General features: G+C 55.6%; 8 protein-coding genes across 8 annotated transcripts; 5 read left to right on the forward strand and 3 right to left on the reverse strand.

Annotated features, from left to right (window-relative positions):
- Nucleotides 1–425: 425 nt before the first annotated feature.
- On the forward strand, nucleotides 426–1,600 carry ColSpa_03343 (putative white-brown complex 30; the record flags this gene model as incomplete). The annotated part of the gene is made up of 4 exons (XM_049269555.1): nucleotides 426–729; nucleotides 849–891; nucleotides 938–1,342; nucleotides 1,408–1,600. The coding sequence occupies 4 exons, from the start codon at nucleotides 426–428 to the stop codon at nucleotides 1,598–1,600; spliced, it is 945 nt and encodes a 314-aa protein (XP_049125512.1).
- A 142-nt stretch (nucleotides 1,601–1,742) lies between these two features.
- On the reverse strand, nucleotides 1,743–2,617 carry ColSpa_03344 (protein frg1; the record flags this gene model as incomplete). The annotated part of the gene is made up of 2 exons (XM_049269556.1): nucleotides 1,743–2,175; nucleotides 2,232–2,617. The coding sequence occupies 2 exons, from the start codon at nucleotides 2,615–2,617 to the stop codon at nucleotides 1,743–1,745; spliced, it is 819 nt and encodes a 272-aa protein (XP_049125513.1).
- Nucleotides 2,618–2,958: 341 nt separating this feature from the next.
- On the forward strand, nucleotides 2,959–3,726 carry ColSpa_03345 (uncharacterized protein; the record flags this gene model as incomplete). The annotated part of the gene is made up of 3 exons (XM_049269557.1): nucleotides 2,959–3,010; nucleotides 3,070–3,222; nucleotides 3,275–3,726. The coding sequence occupies 3 exons, from the start codon at nucleotides 2,959–2,961 to the stop codon at nucleotides 3,724–3,726; spliced, it is 657 nt and encodes a 218-aa protein (XP_049125514.1).
- A 104-nt stretch (nucleotides 3,727–3,830) lies between these two features.
- On the forward strand, nucleotides 3,831–4,229 carry ColSpa_03346 (uncharacterized protein; the record flags this gene model as incomplete). The annotated part of the gene is made up of 1 exon (XM_049269558.1): nucleotides 3,831–4,229. One exon carries the CDS (start codon nucleotides 3,831–3,833, stop codon nucleotides 4,227–4,229), a length of 399 nt encoding a protein of 132 aa, XP_049125515.1.
- Nucleotides 4,230–4,959: 730 nt separating this feature from the next.
- On the forward strand, nucleotides 4,960–5,628 carry ColSpa_03347 (uncharacterized protein; the record flags this gene model as incomplete). Its single annotated transcript, XM_049269559.1, has 1 exon — nucleotides 4,960–5,628. One exon carries the CDS (start codon nucleotides 4,960–4,962, stop codon nucleotides 5,626–5,628), a length of 669 nt encoding a protein of 222 aa, XP_049125516.1.
- Nucleotides 5,629–6,092: 464 nt separating this feature from the next.
- On the forward strand, nucleotides 6,093–7,213 carry ColSpa_03348 (uncharacterized protein; the record flags this gene model as incomplete). The annotated part of the gene is made up of 3 exons (XM_049269560.1): nucleotides 6,093–6,315; nucleotides 6,428–6,589; nucleotides 6,744–7,213. The coding sequence occupies 3 exons, from the start codon at nucleotides 6,093–6,095 to the stop codon at nucleotides 7,211–7,213; spliced, it is 855 nt and encodes a 284-aa protein (XP_049125517.1).
- Nucleotides 7,214–7,672: 459 nt separating this feature from the next.
- Nucleotides 7,673–8,213, reverse strand: ColSpa_03349 (uncharacterized protein; the record flags this gene model as incomplete). The annotated part of the gene is given in 3 exon segments (XM_049269561.1): nucleotides 7,673–7,753; nucleotides 7,770–7,918; nucleotides 7,931–8,213. The coding sequence occupies 3 exon segments, from the start codon at nucleotides 8,211–8,213 to the stop codon at nucleotides 7,673–7,675; spliced, it is 513 nt and encodes a 170-aa protein (XP_049125518.1).
- Nucleotides 8,214–10,805: 2,592 nt separating this feature from the next.
- ColSpa_03350 (cutinase transcription factor 1 alpha) lies at nucleotides 10,806–13,887 on the reverse strand (the record flags this gene model as incomplete). Its single annotated transcript, XM_049269562.1, has 7 exons — nucleotides 10,806–11,115; nucleotides 11,167–11,654; nucleotides 11,713–12,272; nucleotides 12,325–12,606; nucleotides 12,655–13,002; nucleotides 13,060–13,602; nucleotides 13,785–13,887. 7 exons carry the CDS (start codon nucleotides 13,885–13,887, stop codon nucleotides 10,806–10,808), a joined length of 2,634 nt encoding a protein of 877 aa, XP_049125519.1.
- Between the last annotated feature and the right edge of the window lie 619 nt (nucleotides 13,888–14,506).

Raw genomic sequence — 14,506 nt, forward strand, 5'->3', positions numbered from 1 at the left:
GGCTCTAAGGTCCACGTAGGTGGTAATTGAGAGCTCCGAATGGACAGGGTAATCCACTCCCTGAAACGTGATTGGATGCTCAGCTGGATACCGGATAATATCACTCTGTCGAGGCTCCGATAACAGAATCCCGTATAGTTGCATAAAGTGGGGTTTTGTACTAAAGGGCTCACCCTTCGTCCTTTCCTTGACTGGGTCTTGGTTCCGACTTTTAATTACATCCTGTGCTTGTCCGGATTTCACTTTATGACTTAATTTAGGAAGTGAGTCTAAATAATCATTAGTCCATAGTCTCTGCAAGTCCACCGAGGGTGTGAGAGCAACTTTTCAACTAGGGAATTGTCCTGTAAGTTGAAAGCACTCATGATTTTTTTGTTTGGCACAGGGTCCATGCTCACAAATGGACATAGATCCCCGCTGTCAAGATGTACAACCTCTCTTGCATAGATGGTCACCACTTCTCAAGCCAGCAAGATGTCTATGTTCTTGACATTCAACGGCTTGGTGCCGGTCTAGCTGCCATCTCTTCGGATCAAAAGCTTAGCCTCTTCAACCCTGCGAGGTTGGGCCACGGCCCTATCAAGTCATACCCGACCAGCCATGGTAACCTGACATGCCTGAAGACCTTCGACTGGCAGAACTCGATTGTCTGCACGGCAGGTGAGAACGGAGAAGTCTCGGTTTGGGATATGAGAGAGTCATCAAAGCCGCAGGTTGCCCATTTCGCAGGTAGGTTCCTTGCGTCAGGCATGAGTGAGTTGTACAACGAACACCACTAACACGCCATACAGCCAGCCAATCGCCCATTCTTTCTCTAGCTTGTGACTCGAGAACAAACACAATAGCAGTCGGCACAGAATTCCAAAACCATATGGCATCAGTGCTACTCTGGTATGTCGCTGCTACTTCACCTGACTCTCACCTAACACAACCACAGGGATATCAGAGCCGGCCCGACGCAGAGGCTCCAATACGACGAAGTTCATAGTGACGACGTGACAGAACTCCGCTTTCACCCTTCGGAACCGCACATCCTTCTCTCGGGCTCAACCGATGGCCTGGTCAACGTATACGACACGCGCATCTCCGATGAGGACGAGGTCGTCATCCAGACGCTGAACCAGGGCTCCGTCCACCACGCCTCCTTCCTCGGCAACACCGAGGTCTACGTGCTGACCCACGACGAGAAGCTCGCCGTTTACAGCGTCGCCGAGGATCACGGCTCGGGCGCTGCGCTTGTCGACTTTGGCGATGCAAGGGAGACTCTCGGTTGTCAGTACATCGCCAACGTAACGACCAAGGTTGACGGTAGTGGCGCCATTGTTGGTGCTGGCTCGCAAGAGTGAGTTGCTCCCCGCCATATGATACCATCTGCTCTTTCAGTCTGTAGCTAATCTTGTCATTTAGCCGCCAGCTCTTCGAGTTGGTGCACCTGTCGCGCACGGCAGATGGCGGTTGGGGGTTCGACAGGGCGAACAGTGTTGGTCTGCCTGGCGGCCACGGTGAAGAGATTGTCCGGTCGTTCTGCTTCTATGACGATGAACAAGTTGTCTTTACTGCAGGAGAAGACGGCAACGTCAAGGCGTGGAGACCCAACTAAACACACAAAGAGAAAGCAAACAACAGAGCCGTCAAAGTGTCAAGCAAATACTGCTTTCTTTTCTGCCCTTTGTGATTCTTCTTTGCCTGGGTATCATTTGCCTTCTTTTCCCTTACCAAACTGGCCAGATCGAGCGACGCTCTTAGCCGTACTTGTCATGCTTCCCCTTGACCTTCAGCATAAGCAGCTGCTCATGATAATCACCCTCCCTCCTTGCTCTCTTCAGCTTCCTTACTTCGTCGTCCTCGAGCCTGCGACCTACGGCCTCCTCGAGTTCCTTGCGGCTGATCTTCTCCTTGGCCTTCTCCTCCTTGCTCGCCTTGAGGCGTGGTTTGAACCTCGCCTGCATCCTGATGCGCCACGTAGTGTTGAATGTGATGGACTCCTCGTCACCCCGGACGTCAGACGTCGTAACGTTGGGCTTCGGCGGCTTGATTGTAAGGAATGTGTCGCGCAGGGTCTGGATCTGGAACGTGCCGGGAGTGTCCGCTGTCGCAATGATGTTGAATGATTCGAGCGGCGACACCGCAGCCGACGTTGCGGACAACACGCCGTTCTTGTCACATCCAAGGTATCTGCTGTGCGTTAGAGCCCCGGTCCCATTCGTAACAGGCCCGATCTTCACACTTACTGCCCGTGGTGGCCCTTGAACCTGAATTGTTCCGTACCCGTTATCCTGTTCGCGACCCACACTTGCCGCACGTCGTGGGGCTCTGCCGTCGCCGGGTTCGCGTCGACGATGTTCTCAATCCCCAGCGTAAACACCTTACCGACGGCATCGCACGCCAGCGCGGCAGGGGGGTCCGTCGGCAGCACGAACATGATGGGCCCAACAACGTCTGTCACGGCATCCGCAGAGACCCAGCTATCATCATCGTCTGGGTTCTCCTCCGCCCCCGCGACACCACTGGCGCGGGCGACCTCGCCGCTCTGTGCATCGCGCTCTTGGGCTTCAGCCTCGGTGCGCTTTCTCTTCTTGGGTTTCTTGTCGCCCTTGAACGACAGGGGCTTGACCATTGTTACGATTTACTCGTGTTTCGGGTCTCGTTCGGGAAGGGTCTCGATGAGGAAGGTGAATCGTTGAAATGGTGCGATTTTCGGCGATAACCGGCGGCTTGCGGTGCTGGAAGCTGGAGCTTCAAGATATTGACTGATGATGGGAAGCTCCAATGCTGGGGCGAATAAAGCTATAGATAGGGCGATTACGTAAGTGTAGCACAATGCCCCTCCCCCACCTCAGGAACCGTGTCCGGCAGGTGGTAGTTTAGACATCTTGTCGACGTGCCTACGATCTGATTGTTTACTTTCTAGTTTCGTTCATTACCAAGAATACAGACTCGCTCACTTAGGCAATCAAAATGGTTCAAACTGCGCAGCCAGTCGTTGTATCCCTCCACGACCTCAAGCAGGGTGAGTCACACGACTCCACGGCACTGAGCAACAACTTACATGCGACAACCATACTACAGGCAACATTCCCTCTGAGACGCTCAAGGAGGCTTTTGGGCCAGAATCTCTAGGAATACTGGTAGTTAAAGATGTGCCGACCGAGTTCAGTCACTTGAGACATCAGACACTGTCGTACGCTTCCTACTTGGGCAACCTACCTGAACATGAGCTTAGTAGGAAAATAAAATTTCACTCTGCTGTAGGATTTTACTCACATATAAATAGAAAAACTAGAGAATGAAAAGGCCAAATACCTGACGGGCTGGTCGCTGGGAAAAGAGACACTCAAGAGCGGCCAAGTTGATACGTTCAAGGGGTCATACTATGCCAACTGTGCATTCTATGTCGATGCCAAGCTTGACTGCGCCAAGCCAACCGCCGATTTCAATACAGATAACTTTCCCGAGTACCTGTCGCCCAACGTGTGGCCGGCACAGGATGTACTTCCGGGATTCAAGCCCAGCCTCGAGAGCTTGTGCCGTGTCATCATTGACACCGCAGTCCTGGTCGCCCGGGCATGCGACAGATATGCCGAAAACGAGATTCAGGCCTATCCCAAGGGTTACTTGGAGCACGTCGTTAGTACGTCTAGTACGACCAAGGCGCGCTTGTTGCACTATTACCCGCAGACCCAGGAAGCACTCTCCGAAATCGGCGCCGCCGACGATGACTGGTAACATTACCTCCAGCAACAAGCGATTTCATGGATATCTAGCTAATACACACAAAAAGGTGTAGCGTTCATGTCGATCACGGATGTCTTACTGGGTTAACGTCGGCCATGTTTATCGACGAGAAGGAGACATCAACCGCGGTACCAGAAATCACAAACGACACGTCGGCAAGCCTGCCACCGCTCGCCGAACTGGCGGCGTCGCCCGACCCGGCTGCTGGGCTGTACATCCACTCGAGAACGGGGGAGACGGTTCAGGTCAAGATCCCGCGGGACTGCATCGCTTTTCAGACAGGAGAGGCCCTTGAACGCATTACAGGCGGCAGGTTCAAGGCGGTGCCACACTTCGTGAGGGGCGTCAGGGCGTCGGTGAGCGACGGCCGGGTCGCACGCAACACGCTGGCTGTTTTTACTCAGCCGAACCTCGGCGAGGAGGTCGACATTGAGCAGCACATAACGTTTGGCGAGTTTGCGCGGGGCATCGTGGCTAAAAACACGGTTTCGTAGAGGGTTGTGAGAGAATGTTTATGAGACTAGCAGACGTCACAATGGAGAAAGACGAGAAGTCGGCTTTTGGGTTGTTCCGCCATGCGAGGATGCAGATCAAGTGAAGCCGACTCCGGGTCTGAATTTGTCAAGATTCCGGGGCCACTCGGTGGGGTTCCCGGGCACGAAGCCAGCAAGGGACGGTCCCAGTAGGCCCGGAGCATGGTAGATGCCTCGGTTCATTGACAGATGCTCCCAAACGGAAACTCGGGGCCGCAATAATTCCAAATGATCCTTTTAGTCATGACCGGAATTCACATTTCTGTAAGAGATAGCGCATGATGTTGGTAGAATTGCGCGATGTTAGTGACGCGCTCCATGTGCTCAGTCAGCAAAGTTTCGTGATCGCTTGCATCATGATTTCGCAAAGCCTCACCTATCGGCGGCTGTTGCGAGACACAGCTCTATCAATAATCGGAGCTACCCCGCCCCCGCCTGCTCCAATGGGCGCTCTTCGTCATCGCCCAGAGCTGCCGCACCACCTTCTCTGCACGACAGCAATAGAAGCTCCATGAAGCTCCCTTCGCACGCCATATTAAACCTGAGTCGGCGCCCAGTTGTTGTCACTCCTACACTAATTCCGTCCCTCACACCCTTCGCGAACTCGATACTCACCGACAGAACCACTTCCTCAACCCGTTGCCGACTCAGTACCACCCGCACGACCAGACTCCATTTCACATCGCCCACAATGGCCGTCCCCCCCAAGTTCGCTGCTCACAAGCTAACCTTCGGCCCGCCCAAGTCCATCGCGGACGGCAACCCGGCAGGCGGCGTCCCCTCGCAACCCCACACCCTCGAGCTCTACCTCGACTACGTCTGCCCCTTCTCGGCGAAGCAGTTCAACACCTTTTACAACGCCGTCGTCCCCGCCATCCGCGCAAATCCGGCCTGGGCGTCCAACGTCGAGGTCATCTTCCGCCAACAGGTCCAGCCGTGGCACCCCTCGAGCACGCTCGTCCACGAGTCGGCCGTCGCCGTGATCAAGGTCGCGCCGCACAAGTTCTGGGAGTACAGCGACGCGCTCTTCAAGGCGCAGAAGGACTACTTTGACGCAAACGTCGTCAACGAGCCGCGCAACGACACCTACCGCCGGCTGGCGAAGCTCGCGGGCTCCGTGGGCGTCGACGAGGACAAGGTGCTGCAGCTGCTGCTCGTGTCGGACAAGCCCGACAGCGAGGGCGCGCTGAACGTCGGCAACGGCGTCACCAACGACTTCAAGGTGCTCATCAAGCTCGCGCGGCTGACGGGCGTGCACGTCAGCCCGACGGTGCTGTTTGACGGGTACCCGAACAACGAGATCAGTTCTGGGTGGACGCTGGACCAGTGGAAGGAGTGGTTGCAGAAGAACATTGTCTGACTCGAAGGTCGGCCAGGCGCAGTTCGGGAGCATCGGCTTTGAGAGGGATGCATGTTAGTGCTTTGGCCAGCGAACCTGGCAAGCTGTGGAACGGCGGACTGTAACATTAGCGGTCTTTGGTCACGTCGAACCCGTACCGATCCATGATTGAAAAACTTCGAACAAATCATCTCAAGTTCTAAATGTCGATTGCCTCTCAATTAGCATCAGTAGTCCTTGTGAAACACCGACTCAAAGAGGGTGAATTAATTCGCAGGAAAACGGTTCGGGCGATGGATGGTAGCTAACCTTGTCACGTCGCGTCGACGAAAAAAGATAGGCAGGGTCAGTGCCGTGCGTGCAGTGACCTCATCCACCACAGCATTTCATCTCATCAAACCCTCACTCTCCCTACCCAATCCACTCACGACCACCGCTCTCAGTCTCACTCACCCTCTCCCCTCGTCCCATGGGCATACACCACAATGTCCCTCCTCCGCCTCCTCCTCACACGCTCCTCCCCGAAGGCAGCACAACCCCTGCCTTCCCTACGAGCATGCACGCTCCGCCCTTTCCTCCAAAAATCTCTTCAGCCCCGACAGCAATGTAGTCCGAGACGGCCTTTCGCCTCCGCCGCCCCGAGTCCCGGCCCCCGGACCGCATCAAAACCGCCCGGCGCCGGAGCCTCTGCCCGGTCCGGAAGTGCCCGTACGCATCTCTTCCCTATTTGCTATCCATTTCGAGCCCCCCCGCTGTGAGGCAGGGCCTGACGAGAGCTCCAATGTGTCGTTCGACAGGCGCTGACCATATACACTCACAGAGCTGCCCGAGAGACTGCTCATTTACCACGCCGGCACCGGCCGGACAGCTTTCCTAGCCTTCTGGAAGATCACAAGTGTCTTCTCGTGCGCCTTCTTCTGCCTCGTCGCCGCGCCCAGCTACATCCGCGCCGAGGACAAGACGCTTGCCCAAGCTGCAGGGTGTAAGTATCCCCCCATTCACTCATTTGTCCTCTCAGCCCCCTATTTCACCTTCATCGCACATCTCTCACGAATCGCACCTACACCCATATCACCTGCTTCTACCGCCCAATACCAAGGCACAGGTGCTCTAATGGCTTCGCTAACACCATCCAGTGGCCGCCTGCGGCGTCATCCCCCTCCTCTTCGTTGCCTACACCTCGGCCCCCTTCGTGACCTACATCTACCTCCGCCTGCCCCCTTACGCGCGGCAGTCGCGCGCACTCCTCGAGCGCTACGTCCGCACCCTCCCGCCGACGGCCCAGCTCGAGCTCGGCACCATGGGCCTCGCCACCCGGCCCCGGACGACCCTCGTCTCGGCCGCCGACCTGCGGCCCGTCTCCCCGGAGGCGGCGGGCGGGAGCCTCGCGACGCGCTTCGGCCTCGTCACGCACGTCCGCGACGTCTCGGCGCTCATGGCGAAGCGCAAGTGGCACCACTACCGCCCGGTGAGCCAGTTCGGCATCCGCGAGGACATTGCCTCCGGCGGTGGCGCCAAGAGCGGTGGCGGCAAGGGCGCCAGCCATGGCGTCAAGGATGGCTGGGTCTGGACCATTGTTCGCGAGTCGTTGGGTAAGCGTAAGTGAAGTGTCCTGACCAGGACCTTGTCGTGGGCCTGCCAGAGTGGTATTCTATACGCTTAGAATAAATTGAAAGAGGTGGCTGTCAGAGCCCGTGTATACTGTATGTATTCGACATGTCTAGAGGGTGTTCCGATCCAGAATGAAAGGGGGGGGGCGTGTAGACGGGAGACCGCGCGGACTGCAGGTGCCCCATCAGCGGTCCATGAGTCTCGCGCGTACGGCAAACATCCCCTGGTCGTTGTATACTATTTCAAGAGGACCCAACCAGCAAAAGGCTCGAAAGCTCGGTGTATCTTATCAGATACTCCGCCCCCCAGAAGGATACGCTTACACTAGTCATTACACTTTGCCACGGTCCAAAAGGGACTCCACAGAACAAAGCCCCTCTTTCTGGGTAACCTGCATAGTACATCTGGACTGTGCCAAAGAAATGAAAGACGTAACCCTATATTGGCTCAACCTTTACACCATGATGTCGGGAGGGCGATGACCGGGTTGGCCCATGTCTCTGGGATGTCTCCGCCACGGCGCCGCTCGCTCGCGCTGACAAGAGACTTACCTCATCTCTCCGCAACCCGGCATCTTCCTTGTGGTTGCCTCCCGTCGAGAATGACACGATTACTGTGGCGCCGCGCGCCTGGGTTTGCCGGACCGAAATTTTCAGCCCCGGGGCCCTGAAGGCCCCGTTGTAGCCGCCACCGCCACTCACTGCACGTTAACCACATGGTAAGTACCGTCCGACAACCTCTCGGCCACACTCTCGAACGCCGTCGCCACTGTCGCCGCCGCCGCCGCCGCCGCCGCCGCCGCCGTCCCCACAACGGCGTGGAATGCTCAAGCCCCGCGCCGGACAAAACCACCCGAAACTCGCTGGTATCCCGTCTTCATGCGTTAGCCTTCTCATCCACTGGGAAGGGACTCCGGACGCAGCGCCGAAACCGATTGGGACGCGAGGCCGGGAGAGAGAAGTGCGTCTTTTGTGACCTCCTTCCTTGCCGTTCATCCTTCTAAAGTTTTTAAACCCCAGCCCTAAAGCCTGCGGTGCCTGGTACTCTGCCGCTATAACTAAAAAAGGAAGAGAGAAACAACTCTGCGTGAGGCCAATGTCCCAGATGGGGGACAACGCGGCAGAGGACAAGAGGGGACACCACCACTACATGCAAGGCAGCGCAGAAGGAGGGTCGTGTCATGTTTCGCAAGCCGTGGATTTCGAGTCCGAAACGCCCATCAACTCTATATGCGCATACGCCACACACCTGCATCACAAACCTTCGGCCTCACCGAGAGTCCCCAACAAAAGAAGACACAAGATTAGGGCGGGGACGCCCGTCGGTTTCTTGTTGTCAGGGAAAATGGGACGAAAAGAGTCGGAAACTCGGGACTGTCGTTGGACTACTTGGGAACAGTGGGGGCAAGGAAGAAGAGGCACTTTCGGAAAACGGCCTAGTGCATCCCAGAATCTCTCTCTCCCCTCCTTTCTTTCCCCCTCACCCCCCTCCCTCCCCTCCGTTCATCGCACATCTCCCCCTCATTCTGCCCTGCCGCCTGCATGCCGCGCCCAGTTCCCCTCCCATGAGCATTCTCCCCCCCCCCCCCTCCATCGTAGGTACGGGGGACCCGGTCTGACGTTGCAGCGGACGAGATGCAACGTCCGTTTGGCAGCATCGGCGCGAGCCAGAGAAAACGTGCCATCTTAAACCTTAAAAGCCACCCGGGTACTCACCACCATAGTTGGCCCCAGACCTACTGAGCTGACGAAAAGGGGCACGTCAGCGTACGATTACCTTGTTACGCCAGGTGCTTTACCTCTCCCCCGCACGCTCTGTTTGAAGGTATATTGTTGTCCGGCATGCTTCTCCAACATATCCGACAACATGCCCTTAGGCTAACTACCTGGTCCTGGCTACGAAACACGAGAAAGAGATGCCATGCGACGCTTTAGTGTGTGCCCATCATCGCGTAACGTCGATCCGACTAGCCCGTTCAACCCCCCCCCCCCTTTTCCGATTGACTGAACACCGATTGCTTTCGACTTGTCCATCAACCACAGTAGCCTTTGCTGATGCAGTATTCTCTAAAAATCTTCCACCCCCTGCCCCGGTTAGTCAAAACCTCGGCATATCGCAGCGGCATTGAACCGACGTCGTCAATAGCCAGCCGATGAAGAAGCTTCGGCTACAGCACACCTGTTGCATCCTTGGGTCTTGCCTTGAGGATCTTACAGCCCCCCCTTTCCCCAATGATCCCCAATCGGATCGACCCCACATATCCACTGCCCGGATCCCTAGATCAGGTAAAAAAACGTTCTCAGCTCTCGAGTGAAGTACCCGATATCCGTAAATCGGTTTCGGCGCCGCACCCATATACATCCGCGTCCCTCACGGCGTTCCCCCTGCGGGATGCCGATAGGTCAAAGATTTCAACCCTGAGAAAAATTGGATAGTCGGTGTCAACAGATGCCCCTATTTGCTGCTCACGGCAGTCACTGGAAGCCCGTTTTCCCCGCCGTTGCAAAATAAGAAGAATAAGATAGTATAAAAATTGCCATGTGACACCCAAGGGGGACAAATTAAGCCCGTGCAGGACGTCCGGGCTGAAGTTGAGACCGTTTACTCATGCAGAGTTTCTTGGGTTCAAGCGTGCGGCTGAAAGAACCCTGGGAGTATGCTCAACATGAGATGCCGCGGCCAATCATCTCGGTGGCTGGCTTGACTTTGCGACCGCTTTGGGACTTCCCGGTTGGAGCCCTTGACACCTGTTCTTCTTGTCAAACCTCTTCTAACCCAACCCCTCCTTTGCCAAGCCAAAGATATGCCGGCTACCGTCTGGTTCGAAAGATTCCATCTTCTACTGTGTAGTCACTGCGTATTGTCATCATGTAAGGTATTATGAAGTATTGGTACGCGCACAAAGGTGGTATCATGTCCGTATTGGCTGATCCAGTCGTGGGAACAGCGAAACTTCTCTCTCTCTCTCTTTCTCCTCTTACAGGTACTCTTTTGGGTTTTCCGTGGGTGGACAGTAAGCAAGCAAGACTCCTCGTTTGAAATGCCAAGATGCGCGCTGTCCATACGCCGAGCCAGACTCTGCTGCGTCGTCGGCTCCATCGAAAGGAAACATGCCAAATATAGTAATACAATCCTCAGTACAGGGCCAGGACACCGCCTCGCCTGGTCTTTTCCATCCTCGAACCGTCCAAAAAAACGCCTCTTGACAGCCCCGTTGCTGGTTGGGGCCATGCTTCTGAAGGGCATGAGTGACGCCGGCGCCCGACATGGATCTTCAATTGTGTATCCCCTCTCCTCATTTTCATCGTAATCGTGTACATATATTCGTCGCGAGAATAAACCGTGTATGAGGCGAACAAGGACCAAGAGAACCGAAAATCCAAGATATGTACGTGTGAATCGGTGTTGTCGAGGGCACCCTTCCGATGTATCGTTCGTTTCGCAGCAGAGACACTCTGCCAAGTCGCAAAACCACGCGGTGTGGATTGGTAAACCGCCGTCGCTGTACCAAGGTCATGACACCGGAGAGCCGGTGTTTGTTGACAAGAATGTTAGGTAACTTGCAAAGATCAATCTGTGTGAGCGGCTCATCGCCGCTTCATTAATGGACCACTGCCATCGTAGTCCCAGCCCCGCTTGAGACCGCCCTCGTAGACACTGGCCACGGACTCCTGCCACATGGCTGGCGAGACGAATGTCTGCACTGGCGCAGCTGAGTACTGCTGCGCCATTTGTTGAGAGACCACTGGTAGAGTAGCATTGACAGCCTGGATGTCTTGAAGAGACGGGGCTTCGGGTGCACCTGAAGACGGAGAAACACTAAGCGAATTGGACTGGGGAGGCAGCGTCGAAGGCTGTGGTTGGACCTGAGGCGTACCGAATGACGTGTTCCATTGCCTTGAGCTTTTGTTAGATGTGTCTCTCCAACGTAGATTGCAGCCAACTTACTCAAAAATACGTGCAGGGTTCCAGGCTGGCGCGTCTGATAGTGACATTGATTGCTGCATCCCCGGCGCTTGGGAACCTTGATTGGCCATCATGACGAGCGACTGTATAGCAGGCGAGTCACTCTTGGTATCCACAGGCCCGGCAGAGATGGGAGGTGTGATGGGGTGGCTGGTATAACTGACTTGGGAGTGTTGAAGGTTCTGAGTATCCAGCTGTTGGTCCAAAGACGCAGTACGAGCCATTCCCGGCCTGTAACCCCGGGGAGGACTGGAATGGTTGGACGACTGAGGACTTCCGTACGGGAAGCTTGGCTTGAGCACGAAAGGTTTCCTGGTATCAGCAGAAAATGCTTCGCGTACCGCGTCGACTTGCTTCTGAAGATCCGCCATCGGCCAAATCCCCATGACCTTCTCAAGGACTCGCATGTGCCGTGTGAAGAACTCGCGAGCATCAGTGTTCAGATCGGGGTCAGGCGAAACAACGGCAACCTATGACACCACCACGTTAGAACGGTCACCGATAGAAAATCGCAAGAAGGGCTCTCACCAGATGTAGAACAATGCAGCAGAGTCCGCAGTAGACGGTGAAACTGAACCCACGGAGCATGCATTGTAGGCCCGGAAACCCAAAGGAATTCAGGACCGCCTCCTGGAGTCGACACAAAGCCTTGGCTGAGGAGTAGCAAATCATCATGTGCTGTTTCCATTGTCCGTCCTGTCCGTTAGGATCGAGGAAGTTGAGCTGAGGTCGATGAAGCAGAATCAAAGTCAGGTAGTAGTAGGAGTGCAGGTTCCCAATGTATGGCGACGAAAGCCACGGCGGAGAACCATCCGGAGGGAACGTAACCGATAGATCCGCGGGTAGGTCGTTCAACCAAGCGTTCAGCGCCGGGTTGAGTTGCACAAACTCGGGGTCGACGCCCCAGTCCTTCGTTTTCTTCTTCTTGAGATGGCCGTAAGCGGTGTTCATACGGCTGACGTTACGAACAATTCGTGCAAAATAGGTAAAGTTCCGGGTGGTGTGGTACTCAAAGTCGTCGCCGCCCGGGATAGGACGCGGAACACTAAAGTCGATGGAGTCCAGCTCGACCGCAAGATCGGTTCGTCCTGCAATGTTTAGCAAACAGGCAAACCAAGGCCCGAGATTGAGAAGACCAACCTTGAGGAGATCCAATCATGGTTTCGCAGACAAAGATGGTCTGCCATATTCTACTCTTCATCTGGCATTCCGTAGGAGACGAGCCGCAGGGCCGTCCAGCCTGGTGGTCCGAGTAATGCTCATCCAAGCCGAGATCCTTGCCCATTTGCACGCACTGCACGATGGTCATCCACGAACGGTAGTAGTAGCCGCGCTTCGGTGCTGCTTCCCTGGCTTTCAGGATAAGTAGCAAAGCCTGGAGGGTGCTGAGTCTCGGCACGTCCATAAAAGAGTCGGCGTGTTCTGCATGATATTAGTAACCCTCTGAGAAGATAGATGATGGGTCCATACTCGTCGCCAAGGCAAGCCATTGCTGTCCTTGGGCGGGATCGTCGGCAAGTCTTCCTCCCATGGCGAAAAGGGCTTCGAGAATGAGAGGCGACACAGACTCTCGATTGGTATTCCATTGGTGATAGAACATGGTCTTGCTGAGAACAGGTATGTACGGGTGCACGTGGCTAAAGAACAAGTCGAAATAATGCATGACAGTTTCGTCGTCCGGCATCAGTTCCGGAGGGATGCGAATCTTGAGACCTGGCCCAGAGATGATGGGCGGAAGGGCCGTCTTGAAATCTTCGGCATCTTCCACGGCCGGCTCCTCGTCATGGAGGAAAGAGGCTTTGTTTCTCAGGTATGGTGCTAAGTAGTCCCGTCAGTTACCAACTCTCAGATGGGCGGTGGTAAGGAATGGCTTACCTGTCCCTGCCTCATTGACCTTCAGTGAACCGAGGAGGTCAGCCAGGTCAGATTGCTGATAGGAGCCGTCTTGAGAATATGTGTCGGGAGGCGAATCCGGATGTGCGCTATGCTGTAGAGGCGGTGTAGGGAACACATTCGGAGCACCGTAGGGTTGTTCCATCATCGATACTGAGGGGGGCACCGTGGTGTAGTGCATGTTATGCTGGTGTGCCTGCTGCTCAGAGTAGTGAACAGGCGGGAAGACATTGGGATCCGAATATGCGCCCTGGGCGGTATACATGGACGGATTGGGCTTCTGCCCACCAGCCATCATGGACTGTTGCTGCATAGGAGCTTGCTGGCGGAAGTTGTCTTGCAGCTGAGAGGACGCAGCGGCGAATTCGTCCCTGCCAGGCTCATAGCTGTCGGTGCCATCGTACTGGCCGTTGGGGCGGACACAATGGAGCTTGAGTCTGATGCAGGCGGAGCAAGGCCAGGTGTTTGTCGTGGCCGCATCGCACTTGATTTTCCTTCTTCTACATCCTTCACAAGCTCTCATCACTGGGGGGGGTTCATTAGTTCAAGTCCAGTTGCGCGCGGCTCAACGGCGGGGGAACGTGAGCGTACCCTTCAATCGTTTGTGACGATTGTGTTCATCCACAAAGACATAGTCTAGATAGAGCTGGTTAGACAAGACTGCATGGACAAGCCCAGGCGATAGGTGGTGGAGGTAGATGGCGCACTCTTCTGGGTTTCCCTCTGAGGGAACTGCTGCGGCGCAAAGGAGAAGCTGCCCATCTGGGAGCTCTGAGGCAAGATTCGCCTCACAGACGGATCGTTGGACATGTCGAGTTCGGTCGCGGTGGTTCGGTTTGTTGATAGCGGTGAGGATTGAAGACGTAGCCTCGGACGAAGAGCGGAGACAAAGAAGCGGTTACATTCAAGCTCGCTGCTTGAAGACTGGGTATGCGTAGCTGGCGCCGACCGTCCCGACCTGGCCGCGCACTCGGCGGCTCTTTCTCACTCTCTCTTCACTCTCGGTGAGCCTTTCAGTCTCGAAAGCGCCGTCGACTAGATGGTGTTGTCTGGTTGAGATGAGTTGCAGAGAGGAGGGAGTTGAAGGAAAAGAAAGCACCAGAGGGGAGTTGTGTCTCGAAATTCTCTGGGAGCGCGAGCTGGTCTAGGAATTGTCCGGATTGGTGGATGAGGGGGGTACGCGGGAGAAGGTCAAGCCTTATTATGAATGGACGACAGGTCCCGGCGTGAGGCGTGAAGGGTTGACGTGGGTAGACCTGGACGAGGAGACGACCGGGGTAAGGAACAAGATCTGGGCTGGGTACATACACTAGGCACAGACAGGGTCATATCACTGCACTGCTGGGGCCTGGAGGAGACCGATGTTCGATGATGGGTGCAACCAGGAGTCGATGGAGAGAGGACCCAGGACAGCCCAAGGTGGACAGGG

Source organism: Colletotrichum spaethianum, assembly GCF_022836535.1.
Source record: "Colletotrichum spaethianum MAFF 239500 DNA, contig06, whole genome shotgun sequence".
NCBI classification, from domain to species: domain Eukaryota; kingdom Fungi; phylum Ascomycota; class Sordariomycetes; order Glomerellales; family Glomerellaceae; genus Colletotrichum; species Colletotrichum spaethianum.